The 20,611-nt window shown below is 37.0% G+C and overlaps 2 protein-coding genes across 3 annotated transcripts; one reads left to right on the top strand and one right to left on the bottom strand.

Moving 5' to 3' along the window:
- The first annotated feature begins 1,245 nt into the window (after nucleotides 1-1,245).
- Nucleotides 1,246-3,721, top strand: LOC149832309 (AAA-ATPase At3g50940-like). The gene is made up of 2 exons (XM_090012418.1): nucleotides 1,246-2,121; nucleotides 2,853-3,721. The coding sequence occupies exons 1-2, from the start codon at nucleotides 1,370-1,372 to the stop codon at nucleotides 3,547-3,549; spliced, it is 1,449 nt and encodes a 482-aa protein (XP_089868544.1). The 5' UTR covers nucleotides 1,246-1,369; the 3' UTR covers nucleotides 3,550-3,721.
- Nucleotides 3,722-4,255: 534 nt separating this feature from the next.
- LOC149832308 (signal recognition particle 19 kDa protein-like) lies at nucleotides 4,256-19,464 on the bottom strand. 2 transcript variants are annotated; one of them, XM_090012416.1, is made up of 4 exons: nucleotides 19,273-19,464; nucleotides 18,912-19,105; nucleotides 18,598-18,754; nucleotides 4,256-4,640 (listed from the first exon to the last, which is right to left on the bottom strand). In XM_090012416.1, the coding sequence occupies exons 1-4, from the start codon at nucleotides 19,289-19,291 to the stop codon at nucleotides 4,504-4,506; spliced, it is 507 nt and encodes a 168-aa protein (XP_089868542.1). In that variant the 5' UTR covers nucleotides 19,292-19,464; the 3' UTR covers nucleotides 4,256-4,503. The 2 variants fall into 2 exon arrangements, with proteins under 2 accessions (XP_089868542.1, XP_089868543.1); XM_090012417.1 differs by having other exon boundaries at nucleotides 18,655-18,754; nucleotides 19,273-19,414.
- Between the last annotated feature and the right edge of the window lie 1,147 nt (nucleotides 19,465-20,611).

Here is a 20,611-nt window from a genome sequence, read left to right as displayed (position 1 = left end):
AAAAAAAAACACCCAACCATTTGTCTACATTGCAGTATCAAATGCTAGAGAATTCGGGTCTTTATCTTGCGTCACTGTCACTTTCCTTTTTTGTAACCTCTTGGTCCCTCACTGATAGAAAGATGCCAATCCAAATGAATGGGTTCTTTTGGTGAGATTATATGAATATCTTGGTTGATATTAAAGGTGTCAACTGATCGGTATGATCCGATCCCGACCCATAACGGATCTTATAGAGTCAAGGTTTGGTTACAAAGAAGGTTGGATTAACCATCTGGGTCAAATCCATGAGGTCTGATTTTTAAATGGGTTTATTCCAAACCAGAATCCAACCCGATCGAGTTCCTATTAAGATCCTTAAATTTGTAATGTAAAAAACTTAAAAAATATTATTTTGCAGGATATGGACCGGGTTTGATTTATGTAATTCATATCAGATCTGGGTATGGTATCTGTCAGACCCGAATGTGGATCTGGTACCCGCATTATTTAGTCGGATCTGGGTTTGAACCCACCCATTTCAGCGGGGGTCCTACCCGTTGATACACCAAGTTGATTAGTGAATAGACAAAAGAGTAGTTGTGGAAGTTTCCCAATGAGAGTGTAAAGTCCCCTTTGGTTGATGTAAAACATCTTTCTGGTCTGGAAAAGGTCATGAAAAAACAAATGGAAGAGTGGGCGTAAAGCAAATCCTCGGTCAAACCTGCCGGCCTTCATAATATGATTTCACACTTCAGATTACAGAAGTGCCCTACTGTCGTTGGGAGACGGCATTTTTAATCTGAAACCATTTGGGGGATGCTTGGAGACGGATATGACTTAATGAGGAAGGGTGGTCATGACTCATGTAGGTGTCCAAGCCACAAAGAGCTTAATATCTTGCAAGATATGTGGTAATTGGTCATCAAAGTTTCTAGTCAGAGAATCCCATTACGTTAGACCTCATTAGAATGGATTTGGCTACTGTAACTAAATCAATCCCCAACATTTAAATTCTAAGCTTAGAGGTTCACAATTTCTGATTTCTTAATGACCATTGGCATTTTCTTTATTTTGTTAAAGGTCCAGGGCACATGTTTAGAGTTTTTTTTGTTGGACAACGAATTTATTCCCGTTCTTGGCTTATAAAGAAGGGGAGCTCTTAATTCACACATCTCAAAACCTTCTTCAAGAACTCTCTCTCTCTCTCTCTCTCTCTCTCTCTATATATATATATATATATATATATATATATATATATATATATGCTTGAGTGCCATCATACCACCACCAGTTCCCCCTGAGAACCTTTTTAATCTTGGGATGCCCAAAGTTTAGTGACCCCATATTCTGGTAACCCAGCATCCCACAGGTCAGGTTTTCAGCAAATATGTGGTCCGGTGGTGACTCTTTGCCGTCCGCCGGAGCTATTCTGTCCAGTGTAGCTTCGATCATAGCTTCAATCATGTTGATGAGAACCATACTCAGAGATTTGGTGCCATCAGAAGTCTATGATTATGCATCCTCGAGATTCCAAAACCTCCTCGCCCATCTGTCCAATCGTCTAAGCGTCGTCATCAAGGAATACGACGGCCTTACGGCCAATCAGATCTTTGAAGCGACGGAAAAGTACTTGAGCCTAATAAATCTGCCGTCGGTGCATAAGCTATGTGTTCACAAGCAAGAGAAAGAGAAGCTGATCACAATCAACATTGATAAGGGTGAAGAAATTGTTGATATTTTTCAGGGAGTGAAGTTCACATGGCTATTGGTATGTGAACAAAATCAGCAGCCGGCCTATGCAGGCAATCCGAACCTGACCATGGCACCCGTTGAGAAGAGGCATTTTGAGCTGCGGTGCCACAAGAAGCACAAGGAATTGGCCTTGAATTCCTACTTGCCTCATGTGTTGGCATGCGCGGAAAATATCAAGCTTGAACAGAGAGCTCCGAAGCTGTATTGTCTAGAGACTTTATATGGCGATCTGAGCGACATATGGAGCTCAATCTACTTGGATCATCCGGCCACTTTTGAGACATTGGCAATGGATGAGATGCTAAAAAGGGAGCTCATGAATGATTTAAAAAGATTTGTACAGAGGAAGGAGTTCTACAGAAGAGTTGGGAAAGCATGGAAGAGAGGGTAAGTTAACATAACACCAAATTTCTGCAGATTAAGCCTGTGTATGCATGTGTTTGTATCTGTGATGCATACGTGTGCGTGTTTCTTTGTTCTTAACCAACACATTGGTAAAATTCCAACTTGTGAATGTGTGCGCGCGTGCATGTGTTTCTTTTTTCTTAGCCAACAAATTAGTAAAATTCCAACTTGTGTGTGTGTATGTGTGCTTGCGTGCACGTATATGTTTCTTGCCATATACATTTACACGTTTATTCAGCGTAGAAAATTCAACTGTTGAAAGGAAAATTTAACCCAGCATCCCACAGGTCAGGTTTTCTTGCCATCATTTGTCTGGTAGGAGCAGCCAGTACACGTCACCTTGTGTTGGGACGTTGCAAGTTCAAATCACAATGGTATCGTTGTATAACTGCTAGGGGTCTGCCTAACCCCAGCTTGCCTTTAAAAAAAAAATATATCTCGGGCAATTTGCAATTCAACTGGGTGAACCTTTTTAATTATTCACTTTCCAACTCGTGACTTACTTTTTCCAACTTTGGTAGTTGAAAATGGAATCCTTCTTTTCGTTTGTCTGCCTCTTTTTGGATCTTGTTTGATTTCAACTACACCCATCCCATTCAGAAACAAGAAAACAATTTCAGGAAATGGTAAGAATGAGTTAAGTTGGACCAACGTTTGATTGGAATATACATGCTAAGATAAAGCTTTAATGTCCTTATCAAACTTGTCTACAGGTATCTTCTCTATGGTCCTCCTGGCACAGGGAAATCTAGCTTAATTGCAGCTATGGCGAACTTCCTCAAATTTGACATATATGACCTTGAACTCACAGCACTTCACTCTAACAATGACCTCCGACGCCTCCTGCTTGCCACCAGCAACCGATCTATCCTTGTCATTGAAGACATTGACTGCTCCGCTCCGCTGCAGGACCGCTCTAGCTCGAAAGAGAATGATGAACAAGAAAAGGTCACACTTTCTGGTCTCCTCAACATGGTGGATGGCCTTTGGTCTAGTGTTGGAGACGAACGGATAATCATTTTCACAACCAACCATAAGGACCAATTAGACCCTGCTCTGCTAAGGCCTGGTCGAATGGATATGCATGTGCACATGGGTTACTGTACTTTTTCTGCATTCAAGGTGTTGGTCTCCAACTACCTCCAGATTGATTATCATCCTTTGTTTGAAAAAGTAATGACACTGATAAATGAAGTGGAGATAACCCCAGCAGAAGTTGCAGAAGGCTTGATGAGAAATGAAGAAGCCACCGATGCAATTGAACATATAATTCAAGACATGGAAAGGAAGAAGGAAGAAAAACAATTGAAAGATGAAGAGAAGCCAGAAAATGGAAATAAAGACGGGAAAGAAGAGGGCGAAAATGACAACAAAGATAGCAAAGCAGAGGGTGAAGCAATGACAAGCTAACCTAATCTAAACTTGTATATTTTTTGACACAACATAGAATCTCCGTTGTATTTGTAACATTTTCTTGTTTTAACCTTTTTCTATTAAAAACCTGCAAGAAATATGCATATTAGTGTTACCAATTTTGTTTTTGAAATTCCATGTACATGAAAAATAATGATAGCGACCGATGTATCCCCTTCAAAGTTCTATCTATAAGACTGCAAAATACATCACTCTGATTTATCCTTTTTATTGTTGCTGCATTTGGATGAGCTTCCAAAAGCAATCTTGGGCTACCATGCTCTTTCACTGTCAGCAATCACTGTCACCCAATAAGGCTTGATTTTTGCAGAATACCATTCATATATGTAGAGAACCATCCACCAAAAGACATCAAGCCTCACCAGAAAATTCATACATCCACAGAATGAACAGTTCTCCAAGCTCAAGAAATTATTCCTTCACACATGTAGACAAGCAATTGAAGCTTAAATATCCTATGATGGCTATAAACAAAATCTACGGAAAGATATGCCATCTCCTTTCAGGCAGCACTGACCATCCAGTGACTCCCATAACCTACAAAAAAGAAAGCCTAGAGGGATTGGTTTATAGAATGTTTATTTTTTCCCTTATCCCAATAGGTGTCTTCTGCAATTAAATAATAAAGATAAAATTCGAGCATTCATGCTGCAATTAGAACTAAAGTGAATCTGAATGAGGATGAAAAACCAAAATCATTGACCTAAGATAGGTCTCTATATCGAGAATATAATGTAGGCAAACAATCATGAGGAATCTGCAGGTCAGTTAATCTTTCAGATGATGAAATATACAAGTCTATACTTTTATTTATCTCAACTGGTTAAGAAATGCAGTCTCTTAAAAAAAGAGATATCCAGTGTGGATCTGATGCCTGCCCACATGAGAAAGGAACAAGGAAAAAACATTCTTGCGGTGTCTGGAAGGTTCTTATTTCTTCTTCTTGCCACCCTTACTAGGCTTCAAAGTTCCTGCAGTTGCCGTTGCAGTTGCTCCTGGTTCCTGCTTCTTTGTTCTTCCATGATGTCTAGGGACTAGTTCAGCCACTTGCAGCATTAACTGTTTCCCTGAAATGCATCAAAACCCATCCATGACTCCATGATCATCAAAGACATCCAATAAAAAAAACATTTAACACTGAAAACAAACATAACCTGTCAAACTAGTTCACTGAGCCTTCACTCTTTAAACTATATAGCCTATCTTGTCGTAAAGAGTACGCTGCAACCATATTCCTAATGGAGAATCAGAACATCAACTATGATGCTATCAGCAAAATTATCTTATATGCGTAGCCAAAATGTTACACCCTTCCCTCCCCGGTGCCATCAATGGGACGTGAGGCCCATAGATTTCCAACACTTGTGCTGCCACCTTCGAGCAGACTTTGTGTGCTTCTAACATGTTGGTACCTAATCTCATAAGTGAAATAAAAAATCATTCAGGTCTACTTTGTCAACCTGGTCCATAGGGGTCATACAGCAAAAGGATGAAGGATGTGTCCTTGTGAAAATGTAAGTTAATGGTCTATCTATGTTTAACATATATGAAGGGATTAAAGCAGTTTTGTAAGTATTATACCATATCGTACGGTACGGTCCGATACGTATTGTTACTTTTGGATTTTGCGATACGATACATACTCGTATCATGATACAAGTGTGTATCATACCCATATCGAGTGTATTGTATGATACACTCCTGTATGTAGTATTGTATGATATAGGGTGTATCGTACAATATACCAAGGTTTTAAAACCCGTGACTCGGGACTCGACTCGTTCTTTATTGACTCGTGACTCGGCGGGTCAACTCGGTGACTCAGACCAGGTTTTGTTAACTTTTGATTTTAAAAGAAAAACAATATATAATGTCTCAAACCATATATATATATATATATATATATATATATATATATATATATTTTCTAACAAATATTTATTAGTTATGATGTCTTTGTAGAAGGATCGCTACAAATATTTAAAGTTGCTTATCATGGCTTCAATGAGATGTTCAAAGAAGATAAAATTGCAACTTATGAAAATACTTTGATACGGGATTCATTTGAAGTTTTACTGGTAATAATGAGCCATTGCGTGTGCGTGTGTGTGCATGAAGTTTTATTGGTAATAGTAAGCAGTTTTGTGTGTGTACGTGCATGCAGATGGTTGTTTTATTTACCATTAAGGAAATTTGTGATCTGTCAGCTGAGAATCAAAATATATGGCGATCGTTGTTAACTTGGTACAATTTATTTTAGTCTATAATAATGTTGAAGTGGAGGACATTCATATTTTTGAAGACATGAAGTATTTGTCTTCATACACTAGGGCCTCCAACTAAGTACAACACCTTTTTTTTATTTTGTGCCAACCCCTGATGTTTGTATTGAGCCAGTTAAAAGAGGGGCCTTGAGATATTTTGGTTTGCTAGCCATTTGAAATTTTGAAGTAAGCTATTGCAGTTGAAAAAGTCCATTACTAGTCATTCTGTAGCGTCAATAGATTTTTAATGAAATCTTTTTAAGAGTAAGCAGGTTACTTGTTTGATTTGTTAAGTAACTCTTGAACATATTTTTGCCATTGTCATAATGAGGAGAAAACTACAGGATTTCTTTTGTGCTTCTTTAAATGTTCTCTATTGACTCTTTTTATTTCTAGAAATCTTTGCAAGTTTAAACACGTTACATTTGAGTTGTTAAGAATTAACTGTTAACATATTTGTGTTGTCATCATAGCAAGGTCAAAATACATGATTAGGCGAATCAAAGAAATATTGATTGATGGATAATAAAATGAGACATATTTACCTTAAAAGGTCTATCTATTGTAGGAATTATAGGTTCTGGGGCGAGTATTAGAAAGCCAGTAATTCTCTCAATAATATTACAATTTTTTTCTATTCTGAAATACCCAAAAAATCAAATTTCAAACATCCCAGAACTCGCCCGAGTCAGCAGCCCGAGTTAAGCTTGCCGGGTTGACTCGCTGGAGGGCCGAGTCACCAAGTTGACTCGGCGAGTTTTAAAACATTGCAATATACCTTCGACACATTTTAAAAAAGCCGAAAGTTACCTTTTTCATTTTGGATTTTAAATACCTTTTGAGGGCTGACTTTTCCATTTGTCTAAAAGCCATTAGAAGTGCATTTCCACAAATTTTTCACCCAAAAAAGTGGGATAAGGTAAAAAAAATGCATTTTCACTATTTTTTCATTCAAGAAAATGGATTAAGTTAAAAAATCTTTATTATGAGTAAAATTACAAAGCTACTCTTCATTTGGGCCTGATCGATACGGGTAACGATACGATACTTACAACTTTGGATTAAACTTGAATCCACGAAAAAATAAAGATTTATATTAAGGTAGGAATCAAGCTCCACACTCTTCCAACAAAGATGGCATAAGATGATCCGGCATGACAATGGAGCACTCAAATAATGAGTGAAAACCAATTGAAAATCGAGTGCAACTATTGTCATAATATTTTTGTTTATGTAAATATGAAAGTATGAATCGTGTGGCATGTTCTTAATTGCAAGATATTTAATATTTTGCATTGTTCTTGTGAGATAGTTGATGTTTGATGATGTCATATGCAGCTCATAGAGACATAAATGTTTCATATGTTATTTTATAGTTCTATTTTGTGCAATTTATCATTGTTTCATGTGATATAATTTTTTCTAATTTTTCTGATTTTTTTGAATTTTTTTTATTAAAAAATTATGATATTTTATGATACGGTATGATACGATACAATCTTCATTTGGGCCCGACTGATACGGGTAATGATACGATACTTACAACCTTAGATTAAAGGTCTCCAAGTGGACCTTGCACACTAGGAAGAGCCAGTTTTTTGTGAATCATTAGCAACACAGTGATGAATCTTCAAGCTCAGATCTTAAATGTATACATGCTGTGACAATGAATGTGAACAGAAAGAACAGGCAAAACAAATGAATCAACAGTAAAATTAATTAGAGAGAGTTCAGGGAGTTTGAGAAAGAAGCATATAATGCATCAGCGTTGCTAATTTGAAAATACAAAAAAAGGTCTAGTTGTTATATCAATGTCTTGATTGGAGGACCACACTAATCCTCTGATTACCTTTATCCATATCATCTAACAAACCACTCATATAATCCCTAGAGGAGATGAGAAACCTTTGTTTGACCCAGTTCACACTTCACACTCCACACCAGCCTATAATATAAGGAGTAACACATCATGAAGACAATAACATATTTAAATGTCATAATGTTGGAGAATGACTAGGAACTGTAAATATTGAAATGAAAACTGATGGATCTCGTGATATTAAAAAACAGAAAGCAAATACCCTTATAACAAGGACTGAATATGCTTGAAAATTGTTATGGAGCAGAATTGCACGGCTAGCACAATAAATTAAGTAGAACACAAAGTTTAAAACCTGAAATTACTAGGAGAAAAAAATGAGACAAACATTGTACAGATGCAGGAAACAAGACATCTCCAAAGGAGCACATGTATGCCTGCCTAGCATAAACAATTATTAGAGATGTGTGAGACCTGTAATTTCTATATATATTTGAGCTGAAAAAAGGAAACATGCATATATCATGACAGAAATCCTACAAAATCATATTGATAATACATAGAAAATGCAGCAAAACACCCAGGGAGCCCAAGAAAGCATCCTGGAAATGTATGCCAATCATTCTGTAAACAAGCAGTTACATTTCAAAGACAGACCTCCACATGCTTTAAACAGGGATTAACAGGTAATAGGTGTTTCTACTAACAAGCAACAGATAGACCCATGAAACTTGGCAAATTATTTTCTACTAAATGCATAGGAAGCAGGCAGTTCAGTTCACTGCTGTAACGGGTTCATGCTGCCATGAATAAGCATGAACTTGAAGCAAACTTTTGAAGTTAACCATCAAGTAGATATGCTTCTTAACGACACAGCGCACACATTATTCATGTTGCAGCTATGTCACAGGGACTCGGCAAAGCAGGTGCCGCATCCGCGTCGACGCGACACGGGTGCGCATGCGGGTGTGGTCAACACGACCCTGGGTGTGGTCAACGCACCCAGGGTCGTTTTCATCCACATTTTGGATGTTAAAAAAAATGATGAAAAGGAGTGATTAGGGCAAATATTTTTTTTGCCCAAATCACTCTTCTCCTCTCCCGCGCAGCCCTCTCCTCCCGACGCCACCTCCGAAGCTCCTCCTCTCCCTCGTCGCAGGTACGTCCCTCTCGCTCTCTGCTTGTGTTGGCAGGGGAGGGGCCGAGCCCCCCCTGCGCCCTCTCTTGCTCTTGTTGGGTCGGCAGGGGAGGGGGCGAGCCCCCCTCTCGCTCTCTTGTTGGGTCGGCAGGGGAGGGGCTGAGCCCCCCCCCCCCCCCTGCTCCCTCTGTTTTCAGCAGGGGAGGGGTCGAGCCCCTCCTCTCGCTCTCTTGTTGGGTCGGCAGGGGAGGGGCTGAGCCCCCCTGCTCCCTCTGTTTTCGGCTGGGGAGAGGTCGAGCCCCCCCTCTCGCTCTCTTGTTGGGACGGCAGGGGAGGGGCCGAGCCCCTCCCCCCTCTCGCTCTCTTGTTGGGTCGGTAGGAGAGGGGCTGAGCCCCCCCTGCTCCCTCTGTTTACGGCGGGGGAGGGGCCGAGCCCCCCCTCTCGCTCTCTTGTTGGGTCTGTAGGGGAGGGGCTGAGCCCCTCCCTATTTTCTGTAGGGAAGGGACCGAGCCCCCCACCCTGCTCCTTTTGATTTCAGGGGAGGGGCCGAGCCCCCCCTCCCCCTTGCTCCCTCTGTTTTCGACAGGGGAGGGGGTCGAGCCCCCGTCCCTGCTCTCTGTTTTGGCAGAGGAGGGGCTGAGTCCTTCCCTGTTTTTGGCAGGGGAGGGATATATCCCCCCCCCCCTTGATGATTTTATATCAAGATAATGTCAGTCTGTATAATTGATTTAAAATTTTGAATGTATTTTTTTGTGTTTTCAGGATAAAAATGACGGATAAAGGGAAATGACTTGCATCATCCTCATCCCAACATGTGAGTTCTGCTGCTAGTTTTGCTGATACTTGTAGTGGGATTGATGATGTGGGGCCACTATGGGTACATGTAGATAAACTTGCAAAAACTGGAGAAGGAGGTGGTGGAAACAAGAGATTTCGATGCAAGCTCTGCGAAAGAGATTTTGTTGGGTCATACACAAGAGTGGCATTTCAGCTTGCAGAAAAGTTGATGAGGCAATGTGAAGACAATACAAGAAAATACAAGAAGAATATGAGAAGAGAAAGACAATGGCCGATTCTTGTGCAGTTAGTGTGCCATTTGCAAGCTACCAAGAAGATACTGAAAAAAAAAAGTCAATGTAGGAGGTACAGGAACGATACAAGCATCATTCAATACATATGGAAGAGAAGAATTTGATAGAAAAGTAGGGAGGTATTTTTATTCTGGTTCATTCCCATTTAATGCGGCTAGAAATCCTTATTGGAAGTATTTAGTAACATCCTTGGCAAATTGTAATTTGAGTGGTTATGTGCCTCTAAGTTCAGAAAAAATACGAACCACACTTCTTGCAGAAGAGAGGGTAAATGTGGAGAGGTTGCTGGAGATTAAAAAATATTCATGGGAGCAAAATGGAGTTTCTATTGTGTCTAATGGATGGACAGATATTCAAAGGCGTCCATTAATCAATTTCATTACTTGTTCGCTTAGTGGCCCAATATTCTTGAAAACAGTTGATGCATATGGGGAATATAAAAATGCAGAGTATTTGAAGGGATTGTTTATAGAAATAATAAAAGAAGTGGGTGATCAGAAAGTGGTACAAATCATTACAGACAACGCTCCAGTTTGTAAAAGTACAGCGTTGAGTTTGGAGAGTGAGTACCCTCATATTTTTTGGGCTCCCTGTGTAGCACACAACTTAAATCTAGCCCTAAAGAGCATCTGCAACCCCAAAGAAGAAGAAAATTCACAAGCATATGTTTTATGTTCATGGATTGAAAATTTAGAAAGAAATGTCAAAAGCATTAGGAATTTTGTTGTTAACCACTATCGTGCTAATACTATATTTAATAGGCATTCTGACTTGAAATTGTAGAAGGTCGTTGAAACACGTTTTGCGTTCATCATTGTGATGGTGAAGAGGATTAAAAGAGTGAAAAATGCTTTGATTAACATGGTGACGGATGAAAATTGGACATTCTATCGTGCAAATGATGATATCAAGGCTCAAGAAATTAAAAAATTCGTTCTTGATGATGAGTTTTGGGACAGAGTGGTATACTTTCTTCAATTTATGCAACCTATTTGAGAAATGTAAAGAGAAGTTGATAAGGATAAGCCCATGCTTCACACAGTTTATGAAATGTGAGATAATATGATTGAAAAAATACAAGTTATAGTTTTCAAGCATGAAGAAAAAAATCTTGCATTGGATGATTCAGATTTTTTTAATCATATTCATTCAATTTTAGTCAGAAGATGTGATAAGAGCAACACTCCTTTGCATTGCATGGCACATTCTCTTAATCCAAAATATTATGCAAATAAGTGTCGGGTTGGTGGTATTGGTCGTGTCCCTCCAAATTTAGACCCAGAGCTATCAAGACATAGAAATATGTGTATGACAAGACTTTTTCCAGAAGCATATCTTTTACATCAAGTCACACAAGAGTTTGGAAAATTTTCATCTTCAAGATTATATGGACCGACATTATTCGCGAGAGAAGAAGATAATATAGATCCTATCACATGGTGGTCAACATTTAGATCAGAAACACCTTTTTTCCAACGTATTGCATTAAGATTGTTATCGCAGCCTGCTAGTTCATCTTGTTGTGAAAGAAATTGGAGCACATATTCTCAAATCCACAACATGAAGAGAAACAAACTCACCAGCAAGCGTGCAAAGGATTTAGTATATGTTCATTCAAATCTTCGATTACTTTCGCGAAGCAATGATGAATACATATACTAATTTGCTCTATTAGTTATTTGATTATTTCTTAGTTTTCATTTAAATATACTTGTATTGTATTTAACATTTTCAAATTGGGTTTGTAACGCAGACAAAGAACATCCAAATTTTGGGATGTAAACCCAGAAGAGTGTGACTTCGAGAGAGAGCATGATTTCAACATAACAAACATGAATTTAGCTGAGCCCAGTATTCCTTCTAATGATGCATTTGATGATGAAGAAGAAAATTATTAACATCCATTACTTCATCAAGATATACTTTGGTATGTAATTTAGTTCTTTTATGCTTTACTTATTTGATTGATATTTAGGTTGATTTATGTAATTGCTTTACTTATTTGATTGATAATTTGATATTTAGGTTGATATATTGCATGCATGATGAATGATATTATGACAATGTTAATTGTTAAATGTTAAACTGTTAAAACTTCAAAAAAAAAAAAAATATATATATATATATATATATATATATATATATATAAAATTTTATATATTTTTGCCCCTACCGCACCCCCGCACCCGGGTTTTTTGGAAGTGCCGCATCCCCGCACCCGCACCCGCACCCATGTGGCATAGTGTTGCAGAAATCATGAATACTTTTTGTGATGAAATTCCCCGCCCAAGCAGGTAAGAAATTACGAATATCACCAGTAGGGAAACTAGTTAAACTGCATTTACTATCTTATTTGTTGGAACAATCGGTGACCAAAAACAAAATTTAAGAAAATCGAGATCCCAAGCCTAGAGGCACGTTCTTAAGATCGCTATCTTTAGAACTTCAATCACCCCACTTCAAAAATTCCAGAGATGCAAAAATGGCTTGTTACGACTGAGTTTCCAGGATACAACTAGGCTTGAACCTTAAGAGAGTCATTGCTTCGCAAGATCAAGTGACCTCTCCCACACTTGAACTTGGCAAGCCAAATCGAGAATAAAAGAATAGAAAGAGAAAGCTTGAGAATCACAAATTCTGATGATCCAAAAGACAAAAAAATGAAGAAATTTATAGACTTTAGGAAGGCCAAAACGTTTTGTGATAAATGAGATTAAAGGTCGTAAATTCAACGGTTTAAAAATTAGATGAAAATGACCCTGAACGGTCACCCACATTTGACTAACGATCAAAGACCTCCAAAACCGTCCAACAGTCACATGTATTTTTAAAGTCTTTCAAACGGCCAAACCTTTCAAAAACGAAAAGTCAAAAAGTGGCTTAGTCAAAGCAGACCTCAACACCTCAAATGTGCCTCGTGCCGCTGCGAGCGTGCGAAGTGCAAAGTGCGCCATCAAAATGCCACATTGCGCCTCAAGCGCCCTCGCGCACACACGTGAGCACGCACGTGTACACGAACGGCGTGTCCATTCCTATGCGAAGCGCAACAATGTCTGCAAGTCACCCTAACATACAAGGTTTACCAAAGTAAATAATGGAGAACAAACACTATTTAAACCGCCAAAAAAAATTCCCTCTCTTAGATATGTGACTAAACATTTTCAAAGCACTTTTGATGGGAAACAATAGAACACCAAAACTTTACAAATATGCTATATTTTAAAACTTTTTCTAACAATCCCCTACTAGTTTCAAAATATATTTAACTTTGATAGAAAACTTATACATTAGTGAGAGTGTCTGCAGGACTTGAACCCCCACTTAGTGAAAGAAAACCTAAATTAACAAAGGTGCTAAGTGGACTCACCTTCAACTTAGCTCCTTATATTGTTAACCGAGTTTTCAATCACATAGGTTTTCAAAAGTTCAATTGTGTATTCAAGTTGGCACGTTTAGAACCTTGTGCTTGCCTAGATTCATGAGTGCTCTAAAGAATTGCCAATTCTCATAAGAGGCAGCTTACACTTCTACACTCACATACGTGAGTTTGTCTAGGTGTACAGTAACACACACTATAGCCTTAAAGCCTACAAATTCATTAAGAGCTATTAGCTCAACCTTCACATTAGTTAGAGCTCATGAGCACACATTAGTAATGAGTTCACATAAATATACTCAATACATGTCATTCATCAATTTGTTTCCTATTGAACCTAGGCATGTGAGATCTCTAGCGCTCTAGGGTGGGCATCCTTAGACGATGACTTAATTGACTTAATTGTCATTCCCCTCGATATTTTACTGATGACATTTCCCGAAAGGCCTTTCGTAAATGGGTCTGCCAAGTTTTGACATGACTTCACATATTTCAATGATATAATATTGGCATCAACCATTTGTCTTATAAAACTGTCTTAAACTAATATGTCTAGACTTCTCATTGTATTTCATATTACCGCTTTACATATACCAAATCGGCTATTACAAAACATTGAACTAGCAGGTATGGGCTTCTCACCTAGTGGAATATCCACTAGCATATTCTTAAGTCATTCAACTTCTTTACAAGCAGATGCCAAAGCAATAAACTCAGATTTCATTGTAGAATGAGTTATATAGGTTTGTTTCTTAGACCCCCATGCAACTGCTCCTCCACCAAGGGTAAAAACCCAACCACTTGTAGATTTTGAATCTTCAAATTCAGTATTCCAACTTGCATCACTATATTTTTCAATAATAGCAGGAAACTCGGTATAGTGGATTATGTAGTCTAAAGTATACTTAAGATATTTAAAAAACATGTTCACAACATTTGAATGTTGATGTCCAGTATTATTAGTATATCTACACACCTTGCTCATTGCATAGGTTATATCAGGCCTTCTACAATTCATTGCATACATAAGACTACCTACAACACTAGCATATTTTAATTGTTAAACACTTGTACCATCATTAAGAGTCAATTTTATATTTGGGTCATATAGAGTGCATGCAGGTGAACAATCAATATATTTATACTTTGTAAGAATTTTCTCAATATAATGTGATTGACATAATGCAATGTCATTATTATTTCTCATAATTTTGATTCCTAAAACAACATTTACAACACCCAAATCTTCATACAAAATATGAAAGATAAAAATCTTTTTGTTTGGTTTACGCATTTACTATTAGAACCCAAAATAAATATATCATCAATATATAAACAAATAATAATAATAAAATTACAATCTACTTTACTGTAGACACACTTATCAACATCATGTATTTTGAAACCATTATTTACCAAAGAACTATCAAATTTCTCATGTCATTGCTTAGGGGTTTGCTTTAATCCATATAAGAATTTTTCAAGTTTGTAAACTTTGCGTTCTTACCCTAACACTATAAAACCTTCTGGTTGCTTCATATATATCTCTTCATCTAATTCTCCATTCAAAATGATTGTTTTTACGTTCATTTGATGGATTTCAAACTTATATATGGCAACCATGGTAATCAGAATTCTAATAGTAGATATTCTGGTTATATGAGCAAAAGTATCAAAATAATCAATACCTTCTTTTTGTTTAAATCATTTTATAACCAAACGAGCTTTAAATTTATCAATTGTACCATCAACTTTTATTTTTTTTTTGAAAATCCATTTGCAACCAACAAGTAAATCTACTAATTTCTAAACATTATTAGACATAATTGAGTCAATTTCATCATTTATATCTTCTCTCCAAAAGGTAGCATCTTGAGAAGACATTACCTCTTGAAAAGACACAGGATCATTCTCAATTAGAAATGTATAAAAGTCAGAACCAAAATTAATTGGTTTTCTAATGTGTTTACTGTGCCTAACTTCAGTTTTAGATTCAGCATCACAATCATTAGAATATTCAATCATTTCATTAACCGGATGTTCATCAACTACAATACGACTACCATCAAGAAGAGAATCAAATGTATTTTTATGTTCTATAAAAGATGCAACTCTAGATTCAACAATAACATCATTACCAATATCCAAAAATCTATATGTTTTACTATGTTCAGCATATCCAACAAATGCACATTTGAATGCTTAAGGTCCAACCTTCTTTCTTTTATTTTCTGAAATTTTAACATATACTAAAAAACTATAAACACGAAAATAACTAAGATTATGTTTCTTACCAAAATATAATTTATAAGGTGGTTTATCAGATTTGGAATAAAGAACTCCGTTTAGAATATAACAAGCATTAAGTAGAGCCTCTGCCCACAAGTTGGGATGTAAACCCGTATTAAGAAGAATAGCATTCATCATTTCTACAAGTGTTCTGTTTTTTCTTTCTGCTACACCGTTTTGTTCAAGAGTTTTAGTAACAGAGGTTTGATGGATAATACCATTATCTCCAAAGAATTTATCAAATTCTCCACCTAAGTATTTACCTTTCTTTATCTATTCTTAAATGTACAATCTTGGTTTTAAACCTATTTTGCACTTCAGCAAGATACATTTTTTTTTTTGAAAATGCTTCAAATTTATGTTTCATCAAATAAACATAACAGAATTTTGAATAGTCATTTATAAAGGTAATGAAATATCTATTGCCACCATGACTCAGAACATTATCTATCGTACACACATCTGAATACACTAATTCAAGTAATTTATAATTCTTTTCTACACTAAGAAATGAGAGTTTAGTTAGCTTAGTTTGAATGCAAGCCTCACGCTTATAATTATGTTCTATTTTAACATGACAAGGAAGCATATTATGAATGCAGCGAGAATTAATATGTCATAATTGTGAATGCCAAAGAAAATATAAGTAAACCATATAAACAGAAGCAACAGATTAATTTATGCTTATCTTGAATATACCACTAGTGGCAAACAATTTTCCTACAAAGATTTTCCCTTTGGTCAGAGTTACAATCTCAGACTCAATAACAATTTTAAAACCATTTTGTGACAGTAGATCTGCAGAGATTAAATTTTTACAAACTTCTGGAGCATAGTGGATATTCTCAAGTGTTAGGACTTTCCCGGAGGTGAACTTAATTTCCACACTCCCTTTTCTCAACACTTTAGTTGAGGAAGAGTTTCTCATAAAGAGATTACATCCCTCCCCTGCTACTTCATACGACTTGAACAAGTTCCTGTCGTTTGCCACATGAACAGTACTTCTAATATCCAGGTACCAGTCCTTATTCGCAGCCACCATGAAGGTTTTAGATATTACAATAACAAGTATCTCCTTTGACTCATTTGGCTTGAGACCAGTCTCCTTTTGTTCTCTACATTCTCTAGCAAAATGACCAAACTTGCCACAAACATAGCAACTGATTTTCTTTTTATCAGTTAGTTGTTTTTCTTTCACGAAATTCTTTTTGTTTTTCTAGGTTTTCATGATTTTGCCACCCTTGTTATTAATAATATTCACTTTAGGATAACCCTCTTTAGCACTCGAATTCTTTTTGTCACGAAGACGAGTCTCTTCCTCAATTCGGATGTCCTTAAGAAGACCATCTAAAGTGATTTTTTCATTTTTATGTTTTAGGTGATTCCTATATTCTTTCCAAGAATCAGATAGTTTCTCAATGATGACAACAACTTGAAAGTCATTATCAAGATACATACATTCTCCCTTGATCTTATAAGTCAATATTTGCATATAGGCTTATCATCAACAATAGAAAAATTAACATATTGGTTTACGATAAACCTTTTATTACCAACATCTTCTGCATTGTACTTGATCTGGAGAGCATTTCATAATTCTCTAGCTGACTCTAAAGAAGAATACAAGTCAAACAGGGAATCGGCTAAAGTGTTCAGGATATGCCCTTTACATCGGTAGTTATCTGTGTACCACTTTTTTCGCCCTTTCTTTTGTTCTTCTATCTCAACTTCTCTAGCAGCAATAGGGGGACAAGACTTTTTAAGGACATAGTCGATGTGCAGCTCGAACAATAAGAAAGAGATCTTCAATTGCCACCGCTTGGAGTTTGACTCATCAAACCGATCGAGTTTCTCAAGGTCACGACTAAGCAGATTGATGGAGTTGAATGTCGAACTAGAGGTCATATTAAAGTTCTAAAATTGTTGGAACAATCGATGATAAAAAACATGATTTAAGAAAAACGAGATCCCAAGCCTAGAGGCACATTCTTAAGATCGCTATCTTTAGAACTTCAATCACCCCACTTCGGGAATTATGAAGATGCGAAAAGGGTTTGTTATAATTGAGTTCCTAGGATACAACTAAGCTTGAACCTCAAGAGAGTCACTGCTTCGCAAGATCAGGTGACCTCCCACACTTGAACTTGGCAAGCCAAATTGAAAACAAAAGAATAGAAAGAGGAAGCTTGAGAATCACAAATTCTGATGATCCAAAAGATGAAAAAATGAAGAAATTTATAGACTTTAGGAAGGCCAAAACATTTTATGATAAATGAGATTAAAAGCCATAAATCCAACGGTTCGCAAATTAAATGAAAATGACCCTGAACGGTCACCCGCCTTTGACTAATGATCAAGGACCTCCAAAACCGTCCTACAGTCATAATGCCCCATAAATGCTATATAAATGCATTTTTAAAGTCTTTCAAACGGCCAGACCTTTCGAAAACGGAAAGTCAAAAAGCAGCTTAGTCTACGAATGTGCAAAGTGCAAAGTGTACCATAAAAATGCCATATTGCACCTCAAGTGCCCTTGCGCACACATGCGTGTGTGTGTGCACGAACAGCGCATCCATTCTTGCGCGAAGAGCAGCAATGTCCCAAGTCACCCTCACACGTAAGGTTTACCAAAGTAAAGAATAGAAAACAAACACTCTATTTAAACCACCATAAAAATTTCTCTCAATTAGATATGGGACTAAACATTTTCAAAACACTTTTGGTGGATAACAATAAATCACCAAAACTTTATAAATATGCTATATTTTGAAACTTTTTCTAACATTATCCACCTATAGTTTCCCCTTCCTATAACCTGTTGATCTTTCCACAATAAACCATCAAGCCCAAAAGAAAAGAAAACAAAACAAAAATAGAAAAAGATCCAAGTTGGAGCATTCGATCAAAATAAAAGTTAAGCGATATATAATACTTGAAAGTCAGGTTGCAATAACTCCTCTTAGAAAATGTCATATGCACAATTCTAACAGTTTAAATGATTGCGAATGCTGAGCTAATTGGTAGAAAACATCATCACTTGACTTACAGTCAAGTATCCAAAGAACCAATTTGACAGAGAATCCAAGCTCAGGAAGATGCATACTTGAACATATTTCAGGATTATAGAAAGACCCATCTTCCTTTTTCAATGATACCCTCACTCTACCCACCTGCATGAAGTCACGCGGATATGCCTTCTCCATCTGCAACAATATCATTGAGTGTATAAACAGAATTTTCGCATGTATGAGTATGGCATGTCATGAACATGTAAACAAAACATGCTTAAACAACAATGTCAGTGAAATTATTTGAATTAGTAGTATGAGATGAACATATCAGAAGAGATAAAGTAATGACCTCAATTACACAAGGAAGCTTGAGGTGGGTACAAGAATCTCCGATCTCGACGCAAGTCGGGTTCTCGCACGCTTTGCTTGCGCTAATTCGACGTCCCTCTGCTAACGTTTTCTTTGAATTTATGTAAACGGGATAAAGAACAACCCATCGCTTTATATTAGGCGGAGCTCCTTCCATGATCGTTCTAGAACTTCCTGCAATGGGAAAATGATACAAGAGAGAGTGATAACAATACTGGGAGACGATGGAATGGGATCAATACAACGTGGGGAAGAGAAAAGTAAAAAAACAGGATAGATTTATTCAAGACCAACAAGAAATTCGCATGCCTACATCATAGATTAAGCACAAAGCCACAAACCCTGTGTTTTATCAAACATTATGCTAAATCAATTGATGGGTGTCAATCAATTTCTCCATCAAACACAAAAAGATACGATTTTTGGTCTGCCCAGATGAATCCGGTGATCGGAATGGGGATTTTTTGGTATCTACTGAACTAGAGAAATCTTGCTCTTGACTTTATGGAAAACCAAGAAACCTAGATTCTCCAAGTCGCAGGCAGGTTGAGAGAGAGAGAGAGGTGCCCACCTTCAGCCTGGTCAGAAATCCGAGATTCCCTGTTTCTTATTTCGGTCCCTATATATACGTATGATTGCTTTAATACGGGTGTTTAAAGATGATGGGTTAATGTTTGCTACCATGTGGGCAGTGCGATGCACAACAAGCCGAGCTAGCTCGGGCTCGGTTTGGGTTCGGCTCGACCTCTTTAAGCAAAGGTTTAAGCTCGATACATATAAACCTGATTAAGCTCTATATAAAGAAATTAGATTATATATTATTTTTCTTTATATGAAAAAAAATAGGTGTTATCTTAGTGGGTAATCCTTTGAACTCTTTTAAAAGTGGCTTCGGTTTACTTATATTTCTTTCAAAAAATGCTTTTGTCATGAATTTAAAAAAAAACTTTGATTTTTTTTTTTTATAAATGAACCCAGCTCGAGGAGATCCCAGGCATAGGCTGCCAGTTTTCCTTCTCGAGCCGAGTTGAGCCAGCCCAAGCTCAGCTCGAACTCGACTCATGTGCATACCTACTTGTGGGTAAGGAATTTTAGTGAAAAAATGTAACATTTGTATGTTTTCTTAATTTTTTATACTATTAACCCTAGGAACAATCGAAGATAATCTTTAGATCATGTTTTTGTGACTTATAGGATTTATATTTTCTTAATTTATGACTTATAAGATTTATGTTTTTATGTTTTCTTAAATTGTTTACATGTTTAACCTAGGGATGATAAAAGCTAATCTTTAGATCATGTTTTTCTTATAAGATTTACATGAGAGTTGAAAAATCAATGACAATATACCAAATTTTCAAACTTAAACAATATTTTTTTGTTGAAAATGTTACAAACGGCCCCAGTTCATACCTGATCTAGATCTAGACCCAACCCCAACCCCAAGAGCCCCAATTGTCCCTACTGGAGAACGTCCAACTTTATCCAGCTTCTAGATCATTGGTTTCTTAAAGTTCTTTAATTAGTAATGTTATTAGCTTTAAGTTTCTTGGTTTTCTTGAATTAAGACTCTTGGCTTTCTTGGGTTATGATTATTGGATTAGAACTCTTGTCTCTTTAGACTTTTTGGTTAAGTTATATAAATATGTACTTTTGATCTTGATTAGAATCAATGAAGTT

The sequence above is a fragment of the Nuphar pumila genome, chromosome 7, assembly GCF_984573655.1.
Source record: "Nuphar pumila chromosome 7, dmNupPumi1.hap1.1, whole genome shotgun sequence".
In the NCBI taxonomy this organism is placed as follows: Eukaryota; Viridiplantae; Streptophyta; class Magnoliopsida; order Nymphaeales; family Nymphaeaceae; genus Nuphar; species Nuphar pumila.
Note: the sequence above shows the minus strand (reverse complement) of the source record. Positions and strands in the feature narration are given on the sequence as shown.

Excerpts from the sequence above, each read along its gene's own strand:
- LOC149832309 (XM_090012418.1), top strand. The coding sequence starts at position 1,370 with ATGTGGTCCGGTGGTGACTCTTTGCCGTCCGCCGGAGCTATTCTGTCC. Across the intron at positions 2,122-2,852 it reads GGGAAAGCATGGAAGAGAGG|GTATCTTCTCTATGGTCCTC; the intron begins GTAAGTTAACAT and ends ACTTGTCTACAG.
- LOC149832308 (XM_090012416.1), bottom strand. Across the intron at positions 18,755-18,911 it reads AGCTTCCTTGTGTAATTGAG|ATGGAGAAGGCATATCCGCG; the intron begins GTCATTACTTTA and ends ATATTGTTGCAG. Across the intron at positions 4,641-18,597 it reads GGTTCTTTGGATACTTGACT|GGAAACAGTTAATGCTGCAA; the intron begins GTAAGTCAAGTG and ends GATGCATTTCAG.